The sequence below is a fragment of the Zootoca vivipara genome, chromosome 1 (assembly GCF_963506605.1).
Source record: "Zootoca vivipara chromosome 1, rZooViv1.1, whole genome shotgun sequence".
Taxonomy (NCBI): domain Eukaryota; kingdom Metazoa; phylum Chordata; class Lepidosauria; order Squamata; family Lacertidae; genus Zootoca; species Zootoca vivipara.
The window spans coordinates 49,779,429-49,805,517 of NC_083276.1; the positions used below are offsets into that span (position 1 = coordinate 49,779,429).

At 41.3% G+C, this 26,089-nt stretch overlaps 1 protein-coding gene across 6 annotated transcripts in view; it reads left to right on the forward strand.

The window, feature by feature from the left end:
• The window catches only part of AMBRA1 (autophagy and beclin 1 regulator 1), a 148,257-nt gene that overhangs the window by 111,244 nt on the left and 10,924 nt on the right, over window positions 1-26,089 (forward strand). For all 6 annotated transcript variants that reach the window (XM_035115335.2, XM_035115345.2, XM_035115325.2 and 3 more), the window contains 3 exons: window positions 4,338-4,477; window positions 21,552-21,644; window positions 22,337-22,530. In XM_035115335.2, the coding sequence (XP_034971226.1) occupies window positions 4,338-4,477; window positions 21,552-21,644; window positions 22,337-22,530 (427 nt within the window). The remainder of the gene's footprint in view (window positions 1-4,337; window positions 4,478-21,551; window positions 21,645-22,336; window positions 22,531-26,089) is intronic.

Consider the following 26,089-nt stretch of genomic DNA (forward strand, 5'->3'; position numbering starts at 1 on the left):
GCCTTCAGTATAATGTATATTCATTTTGTCCTTAGGAAGCATGGTTTGAATGAAGTGGATTTCAGTCTGAAATTAATCCTTAGAAAATCAATAAGATGTGACAAAGCCAACTTCAAATATAAAATGGATGGGTGCATTATTTGCCCAAAACAACTGAAACGGCACAGCCCCGAGAATGCTAATAGTTGCTCAGAATGTTTTACGAATATATGCTATAGAGCTATGTGCTCATTTATTCTCTAATATGTGTATGGACTCCACAACAAATACAGCTAAAGCACTGCCGTAGTTGTTTTTTTTGTCCTACTTTTTAAAAATCATAGTTTATTGCTGACCTGCCAACTGTTGAGTCACTCATTAAGCTATCTCTGAGGGTGCTTTAGGAGGCACCACATGGTATCTCTTAAGAGCAGGGAAATAATCATTTAAGGAGGTATTTTTAACTGACTAGCAAGCAGTTAGAAGGAAATTGACAAGGACTGGTTTTCAGGGGAACAGACACACAATGTAACTTCCACTGGGAAATGTACTTGGCTTGTGACTGAGTGTCTCATTGGTTCACTTTCTTGCCTGTTTCTCCCAGTAGCCCAATTGCACAAGCAATTCCTGAAACTTAAAATCGGAAAGCAATTGAATCTAGAAAATAGAATTAACCTAGACAATAGGTTGTGTTCATTGCGGGGGTGGAGGGCAGATCAAAGAGGAAACGCAGCAGAAATCTTGAAGATCCTGCCATTGAATGACAGGAGATGGATGAATATTTGGCAGCTAGTTCAGATAGAAATAGGAACTGAGCCAAACAGGATTCTGCTCCAAGCTACTGCTGATCTCTAGCAAATTGTTCCAACAGCCACTAATCTTATAATAGGCTAGCAAAAACGGTCATTTTACTGGAAAAAAAATGACAGTCCTTTATTGATGACATAGTGGTATATATTCATCTGGGCAGAAGTCCATAGCAGAATGAGTAAATGAAGAAAAGAACTGAAAATTTCTAGCCTGTGTAAAACAGAAAGTACTATTTTTGAAAAAGCTGAGTCATGGTGTCTTGTTCTTAAACATCTTGAGGTCACCATTACCTATACGTGGCTGCATAGTTCCACTTTTAGCTATCCTGAAGTGCACAGTGCATTTGAAATTTCTCTCCAGCTAGGAGAAAAGACCAATGCTTACTCTATTGCTAACATCACTCCCCCCCCCCCCGAGTCTATATCTTTCTCTTCACAGACTTCAGTGCCTGCCTTCAAATTTTGCTTTAAGTGGCAAGTGATAACAATGATTATTAGGAATAATCTGAGACATACATTTCTAGTGGCACTATGACTGCTGTCAGGGCTGACGGGCTTCCTCTCTTCACACGATCACCACAAGATTTTATAGTCTTTATTTACAGTATTTACAAGCGGTCATTAGCACATAATGATAATTCATCAGAGTCACTCAGTTCAGATCTCTGCTGAGGTCTGCATTTGCCCTGCCAGCAAGCCAGAAAATGGTGAACCCTCTCGCTCTGTCTTTCACCCCTCCTCATGCCTCGTGAGAGCTGGCTTAAACCCCACCTCCCACCCCGATTCTGAACTGGAACTTAACCTTAGTTGCTCCTGTGAATTTCCTGGCTCTATATCACTCCCTGCCTGTTCCTCTAGTCTAGACTGACTTAAATAACTCTCTCCTCATCCCCCTCCGACACACCTCCTCCTTCTTCCACGCCTACGTATCCCCCTCCCTCTGGGAAACTTGAAACCTCTGGCTCATCCCTGACAACTGCTGTGTCAAAAAGCACTAGTGCATGGAGGCACAGTGGACAAGAGAGAAAAAACTGTCCATGGCCTCCAAGCTTCAAACTCATTGGTGGAATACTTTAACCAGCTTATCACATAAAGTGCACATGGAGAATTGTTGTTCCATTTCCAACTTACTTGCCCCTTCATTTTCTCTTTCACTGACCATGTCACACTGTCCTCTGCCATCTATCACTGTTCTCTTCTTTCTGCCTTTGTCACCAGCTATTCTATCCCATCAACTCCCTTATAGCTCCACGGAAAGCATTTGTTTTGCCTGCATTTAACGCCAGCAGACTGCTAGGACAGGAGAAGGATAGTTCAGCTGCCATCATGGAACATGACTGCTAGTCAAACCTAGATGGACAGGAACACTTAGAGCTCATTATACCATACTGTTTTACTACGAAATCAATCTGGTTGGGAGTTCTGAAGTGTGTTACAAACTTTGTATAGTTTTGTGACCAGGAGTATAGCAAGAGTGTACGATATAGTCTTACGAAGTATTGCAGTTATCAATCCCTATATTAGTAAAGTGAGTGTATTAAGCCACAATGGGGAAAGGGAGGGAGGGGGTAAGGGTGTGGGGTGTGCGCTGCTATCATGCTGCTGGTAATGTGGGAAAAGTAGGAAAGTTAAGCACCCCTTCAACCCATCTCTGCAAATAAGAAGTTGTTGGTAACTTTTATATGCATGCAAGTGAAATCATTCAGTTTGGTGTTTTTTTTAAAAACGTGCATACTGTTAGGGAACACAGTTGTTAAATTTAAGTATGCCAGCCTGTGAGTAGGTGTTTATATATGTTAGTAGGCCACTAACCTAAAGCATGAACCCAGATAAATGTTCTTGAGAAACCTGAGGTCTTCGATTGAAGGAAGGTGTACAGCAATTAACAGTGCAACAAACACCCAGTTTGCATATTTGAGTAAACTACAGTTATTGATGTACTGTGATAATGCTCTTCTAGTCTGTATATCTGTTTCCCACTTCCCTGCAGAGGAAATAAGCCATGATCCCTGACTTAGTGTTACAGTCAGTTAGGGATTATGTATTCTTTTGCTCCCAAAAACTTAAGTCAGTAAGACGAGACACAACCTTAGCTACAGATCATGCTTTGGGAACTTGAGAAAGCATCATCTCTGGTTGAGGCTTAACACTAAACTGAAAACAATGGTTTGCTTTTTCCTCATACTAGCAAAGAGGATAAACACAGATTGTACAGACATGATCACAGTAAATCCATTCAGTATGGTTTAGGTGACATGTGAACAAGGCCAGTGAGTGTGTAGTATAGCAAATGCAAGACGTGGAGGAAAGCCTTGGAAACCAGATCTGCTAGCTACTGTTCCTTAACAAGAGGCAATTGCCCAGGAGAAACTGTTTATGAAATAGGTTTGCAGTATAATCATGGGGTGTGTTCTTTTCATTCTATCACACTTCAAACAATGCTTGCTTTCTGAATAAGTGCTGCTTTGCTCTTATAAATGCCTTTCTGCTATCATAACCCCATTAAAATTGGAGTGCATAACATAATCTCCATGGCAACTGGTGCTATCAGTATACATAGGATTCTTCACTACCTAGTCAAAAGAAGAAAAGAATAGGGCAAATATGCTGAGATTGTGTAAGTATTGTAGAGAACACCAGGGACTAGACAGCAGCTCAATTGACACTGAATGACTCTTACTCTGCTGAGCAAAATAAAAGGCCAAAGAGCACTGATGAATTTCTTTTGGCAGAAACATTTGGGAAGAGTCACTTAATATTCTAGTAGGGTTGCCTTTTGTTGGTGTGCAACATTATCAATGTGTCATTGTTGTTGCTATAATTCTATAGACAATAAATGTTGACCTACAAGCTCACCGTGGTAGGTATAGTAGAAGATATATTGCAAAAGAGATTCCTAGAGGATCAGAGGGTGGATGGGAAGCAGTGGTGAGAGGGTTCATCAAGATAGGATATCAACTGTCACAATGCTTATACTGCAATTTGCTATTGCTTTGAACACCTCTCCTTATTTCTGGCCAGCAGTATTGTATTCTCTGCTGTCTCATTCTGCTGGTGCATTCTAACCTCTGCATTGTTGTGCAGTAGTGAACTGCATACATCACTAAAGTTCTGCATCCTACATGTGTTGTTGTTGTTGTTGTTGTTGTTGTTGTTGTTGTTGTTGTTGTTATTTATACCCCACCCATCTGGCTGGGTTTCTCCAGCCACTCTGGACAGCTTACAGAATATATAAAACATAATAAAGCATCAAACATTAAAAACTTCCCAATACAAGTAGTATGTCACATGGTTAACTTATGGCTGGCCCCTGTGAGAAAAAGGATGCTTGACCATTAACCTGATCCAGCTCTTCCCATCTTCTTACCCCAACGGCATCTTGCAGTCCCTGTCCCCATTCTAGAAAGACTGCTGTTTGGTTAACTTTTTATTCAGGTTGTTTAATATTTATTGTCCTTGTTCCTGAATTGCTAAGATAATTTTGGGCTTTTGGTAACTTGCTGTTACCTGTTTGAAGCATTAATGTGTGTGTGTGTGTTTCCCTTTCAGAGAGTATTCAACGTCTTGTACCCAATGCCTGCTGACCAAAGGAGACACGTCAGCATAAATTCTGCTCGCTGGCTGCCTGAACCAGGCTTGGGATTGGCATATGGCACCAATAAGGGGGACCTGGTGATTTGCCGACCGGAGTAAGTGCTTGGTTTAGAGCCTGAGGGCCTTCTTACCCTTAGTTTGTAGGAATTTTCTATCAGCAGTTCATCCTCAATTATAACGAAACTTTCAGTGATTAATTTCCCCCATGATAACTATTGTGTTTGTTTCCTCCTTTAACATTACCATAACTTCATATTAACTTGAATATTTGAAGTCTATGAAAAGCAGGAACCATTGAGCAAATATAATATACCTAGCAGGTATAATATACCGTAGCTTTCCAAAACTTGTGTCAGCCACCCTGTTTTTTCTTCCTTTTGCATTTGATAATACTGTACCCTTCTCTTACCCAGGTGACTCATAATATAGCTATGAAATTAACTTTTCTTCTTTGATTGTTAAGAGGCAGCAGCTTTTAAATGGTAAATGAGTAAGTTAACTGGAGGAATGTTCATTTAGGCTTCTATATTTTCTCACATCTTTGTCCCTGGGCTTAAACATGACTTCTAATAGGAAAGAAGCCCCAATATGTATGTAGTATTCAGTACAATGCAAATCACACGCCCCAAGTTCCCTAAATTTTGGGTCACCATGTTAGTCATTTATTTCGTTTGACCTGTCTTCATTGAACACATTTTTTCATGGCACCTTTGAAAAGTTGACATTCATTTATCTGGAATCACATTTGTTGCTCATGTGTGGATGTCTGTTTTCTATGACCCAAACAAAACTTCATGCTAAACATGCAGCTGCTGTAGGAAACAGCAGTCACATGTTTAATTACCCCCTCTGTCCTGTTACCAACAATCCTTATTTCCTCACCATCCATTCTCATCACTGGCTAGCAAGAGGAATGTACAATATTATGGTGTCAGATAATAGATAATATGGTTCGATGTAACAAAGCCTCGATGTACATGTCTGCTGTACATCTAGCTTCCTCTGTCATAATGTCTAATAGAAAAATGTATGAGATTGCACAGGAAGTTGATTTCTTCCAATAGCCTAAATATACAAAAGAAGTACCATGGGGGAGGGAGGGGGAGGGAGAAAGGAAAGGAATTGAGTGTGATTAAAAGAACTTCATTAATCCATTTGTAACTTGTACATTGTGGCGTCAAAGTTGTTTGTTTATTGCTGTGTGGGCTACTTGGTGGTTATATTGATTTAGAATTATATATATTTTTTAACCAAGGACTCCAGGTTAGCATACAGAAGTATGAATAAGATTCACACAGCATAAAGATACAATTTAAAACTGGCAAATAACAAAATACAAGATAAAACCCCAAAAAGCTTAAAAATGGAATGATGTTGTTGTTGTTTAGTTGTTTAGTCGTGTCCAACTGTTCGTGAACCCAAAATGGAATAAAAATATGCAATTCCTCAGAACCATCAATAATCAAAAATGCATGGGCAAATAGCAGTGAAAAATTTGTAATGTTGGTGGCAGGGTGCCTCCTTAGTTTATTCCAAAGTTAGGCTGCAACCACAGAAAATGCCCTCTCATTTGTGGAAGCAGCTAATATACAGCTAATAACAAGGCTTGGTGTACCCCAAATTAATGCCCAAGGCTCTCATCCTTTTAATGAACCCTTGCCTGTCCTTTGCACCAGGTCCCTCTTTTATTTCTATCTGTAAGATGTTTTGTGAACAGGAGACTAAGTAAAAATGGTTCTCTAATTGTACTTAGATGTGCACATATATTCCCCGAAGGGCAGTAAGGAAATATATCTAATTATCGTGAAGTGACTCTAAAGAGAGGAGTAATCATTATTTATTTCATGTTTGTAAAGTTTTCAGCCAAAGATTGGATTTCCCCCATGTGTTGTTGGCTAAGCTGAAAAGAATAATCCTAGCTTATGGGCTGGTGTCAGTGATCTGAACATTATATTAATATGCATGATATAGAATATAGAATTATCATAAGCACAAATGTAAAAAATGTAATTTAAAATACAATTATACTATGATCCTGAGATTGCTTTTCTGTGCCACTTCATTTCTTCATAACCACCCATCATTGTGTGAGGGCAGCTTATTTTTCACCTAGTTTTGGGTATATAGCCCCAATGTATCTAGCTGTCATGTGTGTCTGGTGCCTAACACCGTTTACCTGCCAGCCTTTCCAGTCATTAGAGACCCTGATGCATTGTTTACCTTTTAAGTGTAATCATTCTTGGCCAAGGTGACTGTTGAAGGATAGATGGGGGTTCTGTAGTGGTCTCAATCTTAGCTGAGATAGGTTAGCCATCCTACTCAACAAATTGCTTAGAGATCCCATAGATTGAATCCTTATTTTCAAAATTACCATGACAATAGAAGGTTTGACCAAGCATTAGTATGTTTGTCTTTGCTGACAGAACACAAAATGGGAGAATTTTATGGCATAATTACTTTTATTAAAGTGGACACAGGCATTTAACAGAATGAAATTTTGCCTTTGCATTCCTGTGGTACCTTTCCTACATGTTTATGGATTTAGGATCAGCTTATTTAATAGCTGCAAGCTTCTTGTACAGTGTGTATGTGAATTATTTTGCTTGCTGCTTTCTGTACCCCTGGGATATGTTAAAGTATTGACTAATGTGATGCTCATTGCTTGTAGCTAGACAGCTCAGATATTTTCAATGTAGAAGTAAATGGGAAACTTAGCAGTCCAGTCTGCTTGTCATGTTGAATATAAAACCCTGGAGTCTTTGCGGATCTTAAATCATTTCAGTGTGCTGAAGAGCATCCACATACAATAGTTACATATTGAGCAGCTTTCTCTGAGTATGCCAAGGACTTCTCTGAGTATATTTGGTACTTGGTAGTGTATATTAATAATATTAACATATCAATACTTTCATATCTGTATATCCAAACAAACAAACAAACAAACAAACATATAAATCTTTCTGGTTATTCATTCTCCTTTTAGATGTTAATGGATCTCTTTTTCTCTTATTTGTCTTATTTGGTTACTTTTCTAAAAAGATCCAGGAGACTGCCAGTTGACAAATTCTGTCTGCCATTTCCTTATGGAGTTATTATTCATATGTGGTTCTGAATATCCTTCCAGTTTTATATAATGACAGAATCAATAGGTAAAACCAATGCATTTCATTTACCAGCTTTGTTAATATTCTCCTTTGTGTTATGTAAAAGGTAAAGGGGCCCCTGACCATCAGGTCCAGTCGTGTCCGACTCTGGGGTTGCGGCGCTCATCTCGCTCTATAGGCCAAGGGAGCTGGCGTTTGTCCGCAGACAGCTTCCGGGTCATGTGGCCAGCATGACAAAGCTGCTTCTGGCGAACCAGAGCAGCGCACGGAAACGCCGTTTACCTTCCCGCCGGAGCGGTCCCTATTTATCTACTTGCACTTTGATGTGCTTTCGAACTGCTAGGTGGGCAGGAGCTGGGACCATACAAGTTTGGTTTATTTGATTACCTCCTTTTGATGACAACTCTTGTTATTAAAATTCTTCCCTTTATTTGTCCAAGATGCTCTAGCTTTTTTGTTTTTGCTAAATAAAGCCACCTGAGTCATTTTTTCCTTTTCTTCACTAATGAATGGATGTTTTTATTAGCTCACCTTTTCCCTAAAGTATTTAGAATATTCTTATTTCACCTTGGCAAGCTGAAGTCCTTCTATGTAGTTCTTTCTTTTCTTTTCTCAGTAGCTCTTTTGTTACTGCTGTCAGAAAGTGGGCACGTTCCTGCAGTCTAGGTTTCTCAAGCTGTCCAAATCCCAGCCTCCCAGGATTTCTCCCCTGATGGTACAGATAAACTGTGTTAGTTTATTCAAAGGACACATTTGGAGCATATATTGACCGTTTCTTACAGGCATCTATCCCAAGATACTATGAAGTCACACAAAACAGCTTTCAAAACTCTTTCTTAGGTAATAAAATGTGTAATGCCTATTCACTTGTGGCAAATTCGCAATAATTTCTGAAAAACTCAAACCCTCTTTAGGTTTGTTTGTTTTTTGGTAAACATGTGAGTGGCAGGTGGGGTTAGCAGGGATGAGTGCACTAATTCTTTCCTCATTACTGTTTCATCACCCTCCACAAGTTGGAGGGAGAACTTCTGAAGCTGGGAGCCTCTGTGGACAGGAGAGTTACAGGATGGCTAGCCCCCTTGCCCCCTTTTTTCCTTCACAACATGAAGAATGCCTGGAGAGGGCTTTAGTGACTCACATTTTTTATATTCTAAATTATGATCAGCTGTAAGTTGGTGTTGTAATGTTGTTCACTGAATACCTAGAAAACAAATTTTTTAAAGATCACATTAGAGCAAGGGTGAGGAACCTTTGGCCCTGTGAGTGTTGCAGGACTACAATTCCCACCATCGCTAACTGTTGTTGTCCAGTTGCTGGGAGTTATAGCCCAACAATTATCTGGAGGGTCGCCACTTAACCAACCCTGCATTAGAGGATATAACCTATGCAAATAGGCACTTGGCAGAAATAAAATAGACTGGAAAGAAAATGCCAAAGTTAAAACAATAGCATCTTAGTCATACATTAGCAAACAGGTGAGGGGAAAGATTCAATTCACCAAATATCACGTGGTAATGTATGCTATAAAGAAGGAATAATAAGCAATATTATTATTATTATTATTATTATTATTATTATTATTATTATTATTTCAAAAAAAATTGAAAACAGAATTAGAAATGAGATGTAATGACTAACAGAGGGCCAGAAGACCAAGAAAGTGAATATACAAAAATAAACTATGAAAATGAAGCAAGAGCTGGAGGATGGATACATATAAAAGAAAATGACATTTTGCTTGAATATCTCTTCCCAAAATGACATATTTGCGACTGATAAGTAGTTGGATCAGCCTCTGCTTTCTACACCACATGAATAGACCCCCCCCCCTCAATGGAGCATTAAGAACCTCGGTCATTCAGAGTCTCCTCTGCTCCCAACCTCAGCCAGTCTAATGAGCCAGAATGAACAAGGATCAAGTATGCAAGTGGTCACTTTTACCTCTCTTAAGGACTCTACTCACATCCCCAGGCTGCAAAAGGTTACCAAAATAAATCCATATGAACATGTCAGTCGGAGACAGTGTGAACACCCAAAAGCAATTCTGTAATTAATGTGGAGTCTGTCTGAGCGAATGAAGTTGTTTTATCCAAAAGGAGCTTTGCATATTGGTCACAACAAGCAGCTTAGGATGTTATTATTTCTCTTTGAGGGTCAGATTGCAACAGGTATTTTGCCTTTTGGAGCAGCTCCTCCCCAAAAATGTCATCCCTGAATTTGCAGGTTTAATTGGAAGACAGCACATGCTGATTTGTAATGTAATTTTAGAAGTTGGGGTAACACAACTGGAATAGCCAGGTAGTGGGAGGAGAGCTGTAGTTCTACAACATGGCTGAGTGGAGAAGAGGAATAAGGGACAAGGCAGTTTCTCCATTTGCTCAATTGAGTAGGAGACAGAATGGCAAGAGAAACAGCCCCCTAACTGGAAATGAACGTAATATGACTGGTGACATGACTCAAATCTTAGTCACCAATTGGGACGATGCACAAGGGAGGGATTTTTCCTATACTGTCTCTTTCTGTTATAGAGAAAGTGTATATGTGTGTGTGAAGACACCTAAGGTTCAAATTGCAGCTTACTTCAAAGATCTTGCTACTACTTATATATACCGTATATTCCGGCGCATAAGACGACTGGGCATATAAGTCGACCCCCAACTTTTCCAGTTAAAGTATAGAGTTTGGGATAGACTTGCAATATAAGAAATACGACCCGGTGTATAAGACGACCCCCAAATTATGAGAAGATTTTCTTGGGTTAAAAAGTAGTCTTATACGCAGGAATGTACAGTAATCATGTTAATAACTTGGGAGCTGTAAGCTGTGTACATTATTCTCTTGTATTCTATTAAGGTATAGGGTTACTCTTACAGTTTGTAATGTTATTGACTTCACTTTGTGCAAATAATTTTCTTCTATTTTGAGCTAGGTTTTTTTTTTTTTTAAGAAAAAGAGTGTTGAAGTTGTTAGCCTTAAGTGTTAAGGTTGGGTTGATCATTCTTGGAACTTAAAATCGGCTCAACACTACCTAGCCTTAAAGAGTACATTGAAGTTTAAGATGCTCTTAAGAACATAACACAATTTAAAATATGCTGTAAAGCTTTAGAGCAGTTCAAGTAGCTTAAAGATTTTAAGTAGCTCTCTGCTCTTGATAGGACCTAAATAGCTTAAGCTATTCCAAGGGATCAAAACAATGTAAGCAGTGGTAGCATTGTTAACATCTTAAGTAGCTGAAATTCTAGGTTATCAGCATGGTTTAAATGGTTTGTTCAGTTTGTAGATTCTGATTTTTAATCTCTCCAGTAAACTAACAAGCTTCATGTTTTGTAGAACATATATGCAATAAAATTGGACTGTGGTGCTTACAGTCAAATAATGCAACACTCTTTTTCTAGCCCGGAATGAGGCGATTTATATTTTTATTTACACATAGACACACACACACACACACACACACACACACACACACACACACACACACTCCCCCTGGGCAAGCTTAAGGTTTGCATCACCAATTCAACTGGCTTCAGTAAAAGGACTTGCTTCTTTTTCACATTTTATTTTGTTGGGTCAATTCAGTGCCTATCGGTATCAAACTTTTCATGGCATCATTTAAAAACATGTTTGTGAGTTATCTTTAGCGTCTGAAAAATGTGAGAAATAAATACATATCGTCAACCTCATTTTGCAGGTTTTGAGGAGAAGCTGGGATTAGATTCCAGCAGCATGACCAGCTCCAGTGCTATAGACGTTTGCATTGTGGTGTGAAAATTGCAGGCAGTAACTGGATAGTGCCCATAGTCTTGCATACAATGCCCGGAGTAGTTCTGAAATAGTTCCCTTAAGTCTATGGAAAACAAGAATATGTGCATTTACACTAGTTCTTTAAAGATTACTACCTGGGCAACTTTGGGAGGAAGAGTGGTGTGTGTGTGTGTGTGTGTGTGTGTGTGTGTGTGTGTGTGTGTGTGTGTGTTAGTTACACAGTTGTGTCTCCTTTCAGCAGTGCCTTGCTGTTGAAGAAAATATTAATTTTTCAGAGTGAAATTGACTAGAGTAGAAGCTACTTGAAGTTGAATTCTGCCACTTCATCACTGTGCATGGGGACTGGAAATGATTGCAATTAGGAATTAACAGACACTCTTCAAACAGCAAGAAGAAGCAGAAAAAGTTGTTGCTGGAAGTCCAGTACCGCCATAAAGCAATCCCTTCTACTGTGTATAGATTACAATCTGAGAAGCAGCCATGCTCTCTACTACCAATTATTAATATGATCCAGAGGAGACATCTCCCATTCATAATTTAGTGTATCTCAGAGGATTCTTGGAGGTGAATGTTTTTTGTTTTGTTTTGTTTTGTTTTAAAAAAGGTACGCCTTCAGTATCAACTGTTTGGGCTTCTTGAGACTGAAGCAATGCAAAGCAAACTCTAGTCTAGAGGGTCAGTTTAATAAATGTTAAATATGGCACTGAACATAAAATCAGGAAGTTTAGCATTCAAGTCCAGCAAGTTTTTAGACCTCATGGCTCCTGAGAAAAGGTTAAAGTCATAGGTTTTTAAAAATAATAATAATAATAAACCAAAAGTGTGGATAGCGTTTCTAGCAGGCAGGAGGTCATACCTTCCCCATCATTTTAAGTCTCACCTCTTTACTATGTTTCCTGGTCCCTGCGCTTCCACTGTAGAACACATTTTACCCCTTACAGTCCCTAGTTATAACATGAAAACTGGAATTATATTTACTGACAAGATTTCCTGGGTAAATGAATAAATGGATGCATATCTTTTTGGTTTATAGATTTGATTTCTGATCATGAAGGCACATTTTTAGTATACTTCCAGAAACGCCCTACAGCCATTCCATTTGTTGCTACTGCTGCTATTGTTCTGTGAATGATTTCGAACTATCCTCCCAAATCTCGCTTCATCTCTCTCTCTCCCTCTCTCCCTCTCTTGCTTTGCTTGAATGTAGGGCATCCTTACTGCCTTGGCAGGGGATTCTCACAAAAATGTTGTTTTGACACGACTAAATTTTCTATTCTTAAGCCTTGTTGGGTAAATTTGATCCAAGCAGTAGCAGGTGTGCAATGGCTGTTAGAAGAAGATACAGTATGCTGCTATTAAGGCAGTAAAATGTCAGTGGTCACCTATGCCTGTTGTGCTGGTCTTGATTTAAAAAACAGCATGAGTTTGAACAGAATCCACTTGCTAATCCTATTTGTTTCGTTAGCATGCCTGTTTGTGCAGTCACTTACTGCTCAGCCAATTATCTTAACAGTATTGGCATCCTTCCTAAAACAAACACCAAAACTGCAAGATATGGGCTTCTTGTTTCCTTTGCACAGTGTTTCTGTACACATGCACATTAGAAGGGAATGACTTATTTGGATGAGTGAAACAAGTCCACATTCTGCACATGATGGGTCTTAAGTGGAAGCTTTTGCATTAAGAATTCATTGTCTTCTTCTACCTTGAAGCCCATTCACCACCTCAGCTCTCCAGACAGGCACAGCAATGGCAGTTCTTAGCTTCACCCAGAATGAAGACTATATCTTCATATGGCAATTCCAGGAATCTGCCTTGTGACGTTAGGTCTGTATCCTACTCGCTGGATCATCACATTGTCATGGTGAGTGGGCTTGCATGTTCCTATGACCCTTGTGAGCGAAGCCGTCGGGAATCTCGTACTCCCAGCAGGGTCACCCAAGACGGTAAGGTCAAAGGGAAGGAGCTAGACAAAGAATGATCCAAGAAGTCCTCAACAGCAGAACAGGTGGATGATAACAGATGTTACAACAGCTGTGAAGGCGGATGAAGGCTGCAGCAGATAGGAATCTACTGGTTTGTCGTGACTACTTCATGCCATCGGAACAGAGCCCTACTGCGAAGACTGTGCGTTGGTCAGCGTGCACTGATCTACACACATAAAACAAAATCATGCACATGCGTCTTCCAAAAACCCAACCCAAACCCCAAAAGTCCCATGGCGATCGGCAAATGGTAATGGGGGCAGGATCGTGAAATCTGGAAGCCCCTAGTCATGAACCGGCACATGGGCGGTGGATGCAGATTCAATTGTTCTGACTCAAGGAACGAGGCAGTTGAGCAGCTCGGCAGCTGCATCCATGACTGAGCAGCCCTTTTTAGGATCCACTCTGCTCACCCCGAGAAGGGGGAGGGGATAGAAAAGGCGCCCTGAACATAGTCTGCCTCCCTTTCCCCCTGACTGGATTACCGCGCCCAGTGGGGTCACCACCTAGCAGTCGTAAAAGACAATTGAACTTTGGAACATGGAATATACGGACTTTGTCAGATAACACAGACAGCGAGCGTCCTGAACGCAGAACTGCCATCATTGCAAGAGAGCTGTGATGTTTTAACATTGATATTGCAGCGCTTCAAGAGACTCGAAGAGCAGGCAAGGGACAACTGAAGGAAGAAAATGGAGGCTACAGACTCTTCTGGAAAGGTCTATCTGAACAAGAACATTGAATACATGGGGTAGGCTTCACTATCAAAAACGACCTTGTGAAGCTCCTGTCAGAAGTCCCTACCAGCATTAATGAGCGACTCTCAACCCTTTGAATAAAGCTCTCCAAAAACCAACAGGCTACTATTATAAGCGCTTCTGCACCAACACTGGATGCCGATAAAGAAAATTTTTACTCTCAGCTGGATACCATCCTATCAGAGACACCTAAGGAAGATAAAATTATCCTGGGTAATTTTAATGCAAGAGTTGGGCGAGATTTCGATCTGTGGCCTGGGACTATTGGGAAAGAAGGAGTTGGCAACAGCAACCAGAACGGAATCTTACTTTTGATGATATGTGCAGCACACAACCTTGTTATTACCAACACACTCTTTCAACAGAAAAATAAATTTAAAACTTCATGGAGGCATCCTCGGTCAAACCACTGGCACCTCTTTAGACTATGTTATTGTCCGTGCTAAAGATCGCCGTGATGTGCTCCTTACCAGAGCAATGACGAGCACTGTCGACTGCTGGACAGATCACCGACTAATACGCTCCACGATGGCTATCAAGATTATACCTCAACGCAGGCTTCAAGGACGGAAACCAAGGCGCAAAATGAACACTCAAGCCCTTCAAGACCCCATTAAGCGGGATTGCTTCCAAACGACTCTTAAGGACCATCTGCTTTCAGAATTCCCTGATAACATTGAGGAACACTGGACCAAACTAAAAAATCCATTATTGCAGCCTGTGAACAAACTTTTGGATACCAAACCAAGAAACACCAGGAGTGGTTTGATGAGAATGACAGTGAGATTGAACACATGATTGACAAGAAAAGGAACGCCTTTCAGATCTGGCAAAGAGATAGAAACTGTGCCATTAAGAAAAAAACCTATGCCAATGCTAAGGCTGAGGTTCAAAGAAGAACCAGAGAAAAAAACACCTGGTGGATAAAAAAAGCTCAAGAGATCCAGCACTTAGCCGACACTCATGATGCACAGAGTTTCTTTAAAGCCACAAGGACCATCTATGGGCCAATAAATCATGGCATATGCCCCCTACGCTCAGCAGACGGTAACACACTTCTAAAAGATAAAGAAGCTATTGTACTGCGCTGGAAAGAACATTACCAACATCTCCTTAACCGCAACTCCCCCATAGCTGCTGAGGTCCTCTCACAAATTCTGCAAAAACAAGTTAGAGATGAGCTTACAATATCTCCAAATCTGGGAGAGTTGTGTATAGCTATTAACCAAATGTAAAACAACAAAGCCAGTGGACCTGATGGCATACCTGCCGAAATCTTCAAAGTGGGCAGAATTGAACTTACACAACAACTTCACAAGCTCATCGAAAAAATCTGGGAAAGAGAGGTAATCCCAGCAGACTTTAGAGATGCCAAAATTATCAATCTCTTTTTTTAAAAAAAGGTGACAGAACTGATTGTGTTAACTATCAAAGCATCTCTCTATTAGCTGCGGCCGGCAAAATTCTTGCAAGGATCTTAGCAAACCGTCTGGTAACAATATCCGAGGTGACCCTTCCTGAATCCCAAAACAGTTTTCGGCCTTCTAGGGGGACAGTGGACATGATTTTCACCGCTCAACAACTTCAAGAAAAATGCAGAGAACAAAACCAACCCCTGTATATGGCATTTATTGACCTGACTAAGGCTTTCGACACTGTAAATCGTAATGCCCTGTGGACTGTCCTTCTGAAAATTGGCTGACCAGATAAATTTGTAAACATCATTCGGCTCCTCCATGATAATATGACAGCAACAATCGCAGATAACAATGGCTCTCAAAGTGAACCATTCACAGTGGGATCAGGTGTTAAACAGGGTTGTGTTATTGCCCCAACTCTATTCATTATTTTCATTGCCATGATCCTACACTTTGTCGACGGGAAACTCCCCACCGGAGTAGAAATCATTTATCGAACAGATGGAAAGCTCTTCAATCTGAACAGGCTGAAAGCAAAAAATAAGGTTACCGTAACTTCCGTCATAGAGCTTCAGTATGCTGACGACAACGTACGGTAGTATGCGCATGCTCAGAGGATGACCTCCAAACCCTCCTAAATATCTTTGCAGAAGCTTACGAAAAGCTTGGCCTATCACTCAGCATGCAAAAAAACAAAGTGCTGTACCAACAAGTACAAAATAACCCCTCTGCAGCACCACAAATCCAACTCAGTGGTGTAACGTTGGGAAACGTTGATCACTTCTCCTACCTAGGCAGTTACCTTTCCACAAGGGCCAACATTGATGCTGAAATCCAGCATCGCCTGAGCTCTGCAAGTGCGGCTTTCTCCCGATTGAAGTGCAGAGTGTTTGAGGACCGGGACATTCACGGGGAAACCAAAGTGCTTGTTTACAAAGCTATTGTACTACCAACCTTACTATATCCTTGTGAAACATGGACCACTCATAAACGCCATCTCCAACTCCTCGAAAGATTCCATCAACGGTGTCTCCGAAAATTTTTACACATCACTTGGGAAGACAGGCGAACTAATATCAGTGTACTGGAAGAAGCAAAGATCACCAGTGTTGAAGCAATGATTCTTCAACATCAACTTTGTTTGACTGGTCATGTGTGGATGCCTGATGATTGTCTTCCAAAGCAACTACTCTATTCCAAACTTAAAAATGGAAATTGTAATGCTGGTGGTCAACAAAAGAGGTTTAAAGACTGTCTCAAGGCAAATCTTTTAAAATGCAGTATAAACACTGACAACTGGGAAACACTGGCCTGCGAGCGCTCCAGTTGGAGAACAGCCTTTACCAAAGGTGTTATGGGCTTTGAAGAAACTCGATCTCAGGATGCAAGGGAGAAACATGCTAAGAGGAAGGCACGCTTGGCAAATCCACACTGTGATCAACTCCTGCCTGGAAACCAATGTCCCCACTGTGGAAGGTGTGGAAGGACATGTGGATCCAGAATTGGCCTCCACAGTCACTTACGGACCCATTGTTAAAATCGTGTTTATGGAAGACAATCTTACTTGGCTATGAGTGATCGCCAAAGAAGAAGAAGAAAGAAGGTCTGTATCAGGGGTCCCCAGACTTACCAGGCTTTGGGCCGGTTCCCACCGCGCCGATCGCGCGGCGGGCCGGAGGGCAGGGGAGTGCGCGCCGGGGTGCTTCCAGGTCGGAAAAAGCGCCAGAAATCGTTTGTGCGCATGCGTATGGGCCTCCCCCGACCCGGAAGTGCACCAGAAATGACCTCTTCTGGGTCGGGAGAGGCCCATACGCATGCGCACAAAGGATTTTCGGCGCTTTTTTCCGACCTGGAAGAGCGCCGCCGCGCTGCGCGCCGTAAGAGCGGGCAGCGGCGAGCGGCGGGGGTCGTCACGGGCCGGATTGGGAGGCCAATTGGGCCGCATCCGGCCCCCGGGCCGTAGTTTGGGGACCCTGGTCTGTATGGTATCCAGTTTGCTCTAGGTTTGCCTTTATTCTGAAAACCTGAAGCCTGCTTCAGTAGAGGTTAAATGTTCAGTTCACGAAGAGGCAGAATTGCAACTGTATATTTGTTTCCTGTAGATCTTGCCTCATGTTTAAATCTCCAGTTGTCCCTGATTTTTTAAAAATAATAATATGTGTGTCATATGAGCAGCAATAAGCATTTACCCCACAGCATGGAAGAGCTGCTCATGTGGAATGTAGCTGAGAATAATCAGGTTGCATATGTGATGCCAGAAAGCTACAAGTGTTTTCACCTGTTTCCAGAAAGAAACACAATTTGAATCACCTCTGCAGTTGCATTATTTACTCTGCCAATCAGTGTACCTGGGAAAGCATGGAACAAGCATGGAATAAACAGTTATGGGACTTATCCTGGATACTCATTTGTTTTGGGGTTTTTTTCTAGGTTAGATTTCTGCAACAACTTATATGTGGGGTTTTCTCTGAAGATGGTTCAGAAACTTCAGCTAGTGCACAATTCAGCATCTAGGTTGCTCACCTGGGCAAGATGGTTTGAGCATATAACGCCAATCCTGGCCCTACTGCGCTGGCTGCCAGTTAGTTTCTGGGCCCAGTTCAAAGTGCTGGTTTTGACTTATAAAGCCTTAAAGGGCTCAAGAGTGCAATACCCCAAGGATCGCCTCTCCCCATGTTAACCAACCCAGACCCTCCGACTGTCACCTGAGGCCATTCTTTTGAGTGCCTCCTCTGTGAGAGGTCCGGAGGGCGGCAACACAAGACCGGGCTCCCCACTTATGGCTCCCGAGGGAGCTTGCCTGGCACCCCCAATACCTGCACCCTTGAGCTCCACATCCTGGCTAATTACCATTTCCAGATTAGTGGTCTGCTTTTAGCCACTTCGAAACAGTCAAATGATTGGTCCCCTGCTTTTTGCAAGGGCCAAAATGTTCTTGTAAAGTCCCCCTTCTTTCAGTTGGCAGTAGAGCAGCATTCAAAACTCCTATTGTTCTAGGCGCGGTTTGCGACTGGGAATTTCATTAATGCGAGCAGTTTCTGAGCTCTGGGAGCAGTACTGCGCCTAAGATTTCAGATTAGAACTGCCACTGGTGGAACGAAAGGAGGACCTTTTTCTTCCTCCCCACTTCTAGCCACTCTCTGAGGACTGGAGAAATAATAGTAATAGTAATAGTAATAATAATTTATTATTTAAACCCCACCCATCTGGCTGGGTTTCTCCATAGTAACCCACATAGGAATATTGGGGGTGGGGCAGGGGATGTATGACTTTGTTTTTTGCAGTCTTCAGATGAGGACTAGACCATGTGAAAAATGAATATAAAATTTTAGCTGAAGTTCATTCATTTTCAGCTTTGTGTTCTTGTTATAAAAAAGCACGCCTGGACATTCCATTGCAGCGCCCATAACCTAGGTTTAAGGTGAAATTTAGCTCCTAGCTTTCATATCTCAGTTTCCAACACTGCAGCAGAGTATAGAGGGGTGTTAAAGGCTGTGTTTACAGCATCCAGCAAAAAAAGCAGGGGAGGGATGAAAATGCTTATTTTACATTGTCTTGAAACTATGAGGGCAAGTAATGACACTGGATTCTTTGCTTTCTTGCTAGTAGAGCAAACTTAGTTCCAGATCACCTATCTGAAAAGGTGGTCAATCTGTACCTCCTTTATTCTGGCTGGGATGGTGCAGTGAGGGAAATACAAGCTCGAATAATGACTGGATTAAGATCCTCCCTGCTGCCAGTATTCATACCTGCCAAGTCTCCCGCTGAAAAATGCGGGATCAGCAGCGGCGCAGCACCGAAAGTTGCGTAGAAACAACTTCCGGGGCCGCCCATCTTGGTGACAGCCTCCGCCATGCAGCCACCACCAAGATGGCCACCGGGCATGCATAGAAGCGACTTCTGGTGCCACTCTGCCTGATTTCCGGTGCCCACACATGGGAAGAGTGGCACCCAAAATGGAGGCTCCCTGGCAGGTAGGAAATCCGGGGGATTTCCGGGATTTTTCTCTATTCGGGAGAACAGCAGGAAACGGATTAAAATCCAGGGGTTTTCTGTGAAAAACGGGATACTTGGCAGCTAAGCCAATATTTTGTGTTGGGAAGGGTGCCTGATAGAAGCTTATTATTTAGCCACAGGCTCTGCTGGAATACCTTGTTTGCTGCAGCCCAAAATTAAAAATGGGAAAGGAGGTAAGATAAAAATGCAGCGATTTTGATTTACATCTTCCTCGGATTTAAGTGACAGATGGCAACCTATTCCTAGTATCCTGCCAAATCACCTCGGTGCTCGCTTGTTACATTGAGACTGCAAATATGCTAGTTAATCTACAAGGGGAAAGTTTGAGAATTTGGAATGAAACCTTCTACAGAGGCCTGCTATCTTGATCTTTTGTGCTTTTGACTGTCATAGCTGAATCTAAATTTGCATCCAGTAGGAATTGTTTTTATAGCATAAGCATTTTAGCGCCACATGTGAAGGTACCGGTAGCTTCAAAGGTTACAAATTTCTCTCGTGGAAGAGCATTTGTTGGGACAGTGTGGAAATTGTTACATGACACAGCTGTAGAGATGTTCAGTTGTTGTTCTCCATTTTGTTTATATGTTTGCACAGAGTACAAAACATGTGTGAGCGTCGCAAGTAACAATCTTCACACAGTTTACAAATTTTTTCTGCACTGAAATACAGAAAGCACCCCATTTATGCACGTTCAATATGTGTGCAACCATGTATTTGTACTGAACCTGGAAGTGACCCAGAAACGTCATAAAGACGTCACTAAAAGGGCAGAATGGGATGTTTGCAAGCTTTTTCAATGAGTTTCAGTTATACACGATTTCCCCTATCCATGTGCCTCTGAACATAACCCTCACATAAACGGGGCTCTCTGTATTTTGTAGAAAATTTGCAAGCACTCCTTAACAGGCATGTATCTTATTAATGAAGTGTGTTGCTTTTATTGCAGGGCACATGTTCAGACAGTTAGCTTCCAGGGCTTTATTATGCTAAACACTGCTCAAGACACTTGTGGAACACTTCTTCAGTGGTACTTCATGTGTCTTAAGTCAACAAGGGACCTGTGCAATCACGAAATTTGTCTAGCTGACCTTGGGGACCTTTCACACCTGACCGAGCTTCTCCCTACTCAGAAGCTCTTTATATATGCTCTCAATATGCCGTACTTCTAGTTGCTGTGGGCTGGGGCTGCTGCTTGTCACATGGGTTCAAAGAGTGACTATAGAAAGCATATTATGTCTGTCTTAAATTTTAGATCCATTATGTTAGTTAGATGGGCTTCATGATTGTCTAGATTTCTTGCTCCCACGTCTTGGAACGTCCCTAATGGCACTATCTTGAGGACTCCACAATTCCTTGGAGTCTTGGGTGGGTAATTTGTACAGCTATTATTAGTTTCCAGGACTTCCATGCAGAATAGATGAAATTTGAAGGGAAAGTGAAAGCATACTGAAGTATGTGTATGTGTGTCAGACAGGTGTTTCTTGATAAACCTAAAGTGAAATAAAACTACACTTTCTTGACTCCAGTAGGCCTAATCCATTTGTCAGTCAGCTACCAGGCTAATGGTAATGTCATAAATAAGCCAGGCAATAATAATGTGGCTGCTTATAAGGGCCACACATATGAACAGTCTTAAATGCAAAATTCCACCTGAACAATATGGTTCTGTTTATGGAGCTTTACGGATGCATGTGTTCCTTAGTAGTCCTACTGCCTGATCCTTTAAGAAGGCCTTCTGCTGCCATTAGGCATCATAGGGCGCTGCCACAGAATATTTTGACAGGGTTAGTTTATATGTAGTTACCAAAGTTTACAGCCGCTCTTCATGCAAATAAGATTTATACCTTGCTACTTCTGGACATTCATAGCAATGTGCTGAAAATAACCAAATCCAAGTAGAGAATCTCGGAATGCAAATGACTCTCCACATAGTAGCAACCATGATCAGAGGTGAACAAACAGGTTTGTGGGACCTGGCCTGATTATATAGTTCACATTTTGGCAATATATGCTGCAAGTTCTGAAACTGATTATTTTGCCAAGTATAGTAGCATGTTTACTTTCCTATAGAGGTCTTATGGAGAAAAATGTCTTAATTTCCCATTTTCCTTTTGTATGGCAGGGCCTTAAACTCTGGGGTTGAGTACTACTGGGACCAGCTGAATGAGACCGTCTTCACTGTGCATTCCAACAGCAGGAGTACCGAGCGGCCTGGGTGAGTCTTGGAGGATGAGTGTAGGGGCAATCAGTCATAGCTTGGGAGCACATGCTGAACTGTATGTTTCTTCCATCGAATTTACAAGGGCTGGTTATGCCTGTGTTTCCCTCTTATGATGGCTGAATATTTAAAACTTATCTACCCCTTGGCACTTGACTGACTGCCAGTGGTTATGTTTGGTCTATTCACTGGTGCAGGCTGAAATTTTAAAGTACATCTGTCAACTGCGGTCCTTCTAGCTGCCAATCATACCCTCATTTAAGTCATTTGAGAAGCTATATGTGCTTTGTGTGAAAATGTTACATGAAATTGAAATAAATGATGGTAAGGGAAATGCTGTGAGGCTAGACTAGTTACAACCTAAAACATAGAATCTGGCACTAACACTGAGGTCTTTAACCAGAATCATTCATAGAGATAAAAGGTAGAGGATATCTAAATAGACATTTTGACTACCCTAGATCATGTTTAGTCAGTATAGTGTCCTCCATATGTTTTGGATAACAACTCCCAGCATTGCCAGTGGTCAGGGATGATGCAAACTATAGTCCACAACATCTAGATCATTGTACAAAGAAGATGCTTATGGTGTTCACTGAAGTGCAAAATAAAGTACTGATAAATTACTGTTTTCAGGGACATAGAGGATGTTGTGTGTTTACCCTTCAATTTATTTCTCTCTCTTTTAGAACTAGCAGAGCCACATGGAGGACAGACAGGGACATGGGTCTAATGAATGCCATAGGCCTGCAGCCACGGAACCCAACCACTTCTGTGACATCACAGGGCACACAGACTCTGGCTCCTCAGCTGCAGAATGCAGAGACACAAACGGAGAGGGAAGTTCAGGAACCAGGAGGTTCTGCTTCAGGGACTGCAGAAGGTTAGAACATGTAAAATAACCAAAAGTAATGGGAACATGGGATGTGACATTCTTAAAAGTAGAATCTATCTACATATAGAAGCTGCCTTATCCATAACCATAGCCTTCCTTGATAGAGTGAAAGAATCTTCCTTGATAGAGTGAAAGAATTTTTCCAGTATAGGTTACCTTCCTTTTGGTCTTCACACCTCTTGAGCTTGTTGTGTCCAAAGAGGCTTGCATCTAAAACATTATCAATAAGCCAACAAATTGCTGCTCCTTCTTCAGATTAAAGAGTGCTAAGATTCTAGCAAAGGAAACTTTTCCTCTCTGTGTAACTTGCGGAGGTTTAGAAAACATTTCTCTCACACATAACAGACCACAAACGTTGTGTGAATTGCAAACATTTGCAAGTATGTTGGGGACTTCACTGAATGATGACAAGCAACTGATGGAAATCAGTTGTTGGTCACCAGCACTGTGTCTCCTCCTGCGCTCTTCTCTGTTGTTGTTTTTCTGCCAGCAGGTGCCCACATCTAAATAATGTTTTGATGCTTAGCTTCTGAAATAGTGCTTGCCACCTACCCATAGTCTCTTTGGGAACATATGTTTCACTTAGACCTTAGGTATACTCTTGGCTGGGGGGGAAGTACCAGAAGGCCAGACCTCAAGAGATACTGAAGAACTGGTTTGATTTGATCATTCCCTTCCACTAGCTATTTGGAAACACTGCCCACCCTATATTCTGACTTCAGTATCTTGATTTGTTTTTATTATTATTCCTGTGCAACTCTGAGAGCTAGAGACTTAAAAGTTAAAGCTGGGATTCTGGAAATTCTTGTGAACGTGCTGGGTTTCAAGCTGGAAGCCAGATTCCTCCCACTGGTGTCATTTGTAAAAGGCCACTGACACGGAATGCATCAACCTGTGTACATAGGAAGGTTCACCAGAAAATCAGATTGTTTGGAGTCATCCATACTAAAGTAAATCCTTAAAACGATTCTATAGTGCTCCTCATTATCAGCTGCCCTATCATAGGTGCTAGGCTTCCTTTGAACAAAGATATAGGGGTCTTTTCCACTTGCACTTAATAGAGATGGAGCATGTTAGTTTGTAGGACATAAAGCCTTGACTTATCACCTCAGTAAGCAATTCACTTTTTGTTACAGGCACAGCTTCTGCTCGCAGCAGTTGTAAAATCAGTTACTGTGAAGTGATTGCAATCTTTCCTTCAGGTTTCTATTTGAGGATAAATTCAGAAAGTAGATTTGCATCACATATCAGGAACCACCACATTTGTCAGTAGATTGAGTGGATAATAATTGTGTTTGCTTCTAATGCTGAACTGTAGCTCCGCTACCACCTGCTCTCCCAGCATGACCACCAGGAGAAAATTGGAAGCTTGTTTTCCCTATTTATTATTATATATAGTTAATGTTACTTGAGAACCCTACATTCTGCTCAGTCTTTAGTTTAGCTTAATAAAGCAAGCCCTCTTCATAAAATGCAGTTTGAGGTTGTCGTCCAGGTTTGGATGTCACAGTCTGAAGGAGAAACTTTTTTTAAAAAAATTGATATTTTATTGAAAACATTTCAAATATAAAGCAGTAAACGAAAAAGAACAAAGCACACAACTGTGTAAAGGGGGGGGGCAACATTATATGAATATATCCCCAAAAGAGGAGAAACTTCCCAATTTCTCTTTCTGACATTGACCCAAAGGAGGAGGGCTTGTGAAGGCCTGAGGCTTGCTGCAGCTCATCTTTATAATATTAAAGCATGGTTTAATGTTACATGTTACCACAGAAACTGACTAATGCAATGGGTTGGGGGTTGGTGTAAATACTATAAAATTATTGTTTCTTCTCTGCATATCTCTCTTGAAGAAGATATGTGGCAGCAATTTTATCTACCGGTAATTATTATTTTAACTGAAGACAGATAAACACTAAGGGTAAACCCACACTAGTATTCTACATGTATTTCATTTCACTTTTGCTCCTTATGAATCTCCACATGTTGCTTCCTCCCAAAATTAGACTCAGTAGCATTTTGTTTCCTAGATTTTTTTCCCCACAAAAAACATTGAAAAAGAGATTGAAGAACTTCAAGAAAATATGATACAGTGGCCAGTGACCAAGATCAAAATTAATGATGTGCTAAAGTGGCCCTTGGAATGTAATGACTCGTATTCACTGCTAAAGAATAAATGTAAAAATAAAAGAAGTCTGATAATGATGCTGGGATAGGCCAATACATAGGAAGGACAAAACATCAGTCCAGACCTATCATACAAAAGTACGTACTAATTTAAATGAGGTAGAAAATTTCTTATGGTGCAACTAATGCATACAGTGATGGGTCCTTGGAATAGACTCCACCCTCACAAAAATATCAGTAGCCATTCACACGAAGTGCCACATCATAAGATAAGCAACCATGCTCCACTCTCACCCACAAGACAAAATAAGAGTCAATTTTTGTGTTTTCTTTATTCGAAATGTCCACACCAGGGGTAGGTAACCTAAGGCCTGTGGGCCGGATGTGGCCCAATCGCCTTCTCCATCCAACCCATGGACGGTCCAGGAATCAGCGTGTTTTTACATAAGTAGAATGTGTCCTTTTATTTAAAATGCATCTCTGGGTTATTTGTGGGGCATAGGAATTTGTCCCCCCCCCCAAAAAAAAATAGTCTGGCCCACCACATGGTCTGAGGGATGGTGGACCGGCCCACAGCTGAAAAAGGTTACTGACCCCTGTTCCACACTAACTAATGGCAACTTGCCCTGGGGTGGGGTGGGGGGAGAGGAGGAAGAGAAATAACAGGCAAAATTTTTGTTAGCAAAGAAGACTGACATGGAGGGCTTGAAACAATATTTAGACCTCATCTTTTAGAACTAAATATTTACCGTTCAGTCTAAACAGGCTCAGATAGCTCCTGGGTAGCAGAGTTCCTAATGTCTTCCACTTTAATCCATTAAGCTGAGAGCATTTAGAATTCCTGTTTCCCATCAGTAATTTGATAGTTCATAAAGGTAAGGTGTGGATGCCTCTGCAAGTCCTCACTACTACAGTGTATCTCACCCCCAACAGTAAGCTTTTGGGAAGGAGAGGGGACCCGTGGAGAGGGCTGGGTCCAAGCATTGCTGGGCTTGGTGCTTTCTCAGAAAAAGCCCGAAAAGACCACATTTCCCCCAATAACTTTCCATGAAAGCTTAGAAAACTGAACTGCTTACAAGGCAAGCCCGGGGGTGAGGAGAAGCTCAGCCATAACTATAAAAGTGAAGCAGTATTCTCTGCCAATCAAGTAACGCAGTTAGGATTCAAAAAATCCTGAGTGCATATCCCAACTCTGCCATGAACTCACCATGCAGCCTTTGAAAATGATTGAATTTGTCTGTAAAATGGAATAAACATTTCCTACAGTATTTCCCCGGGAGGTTTTGTGGATTAATTAGTATTTGTAAAGAGCTTTGTTGATGTAAATCATTATGAGACTGAATAGTATTGGTGGCACTCAGCAGGATGATAAAAGACATTACTCAGTTGGTTCAGTGACTGCTTTGGAAGAAGACAGAAA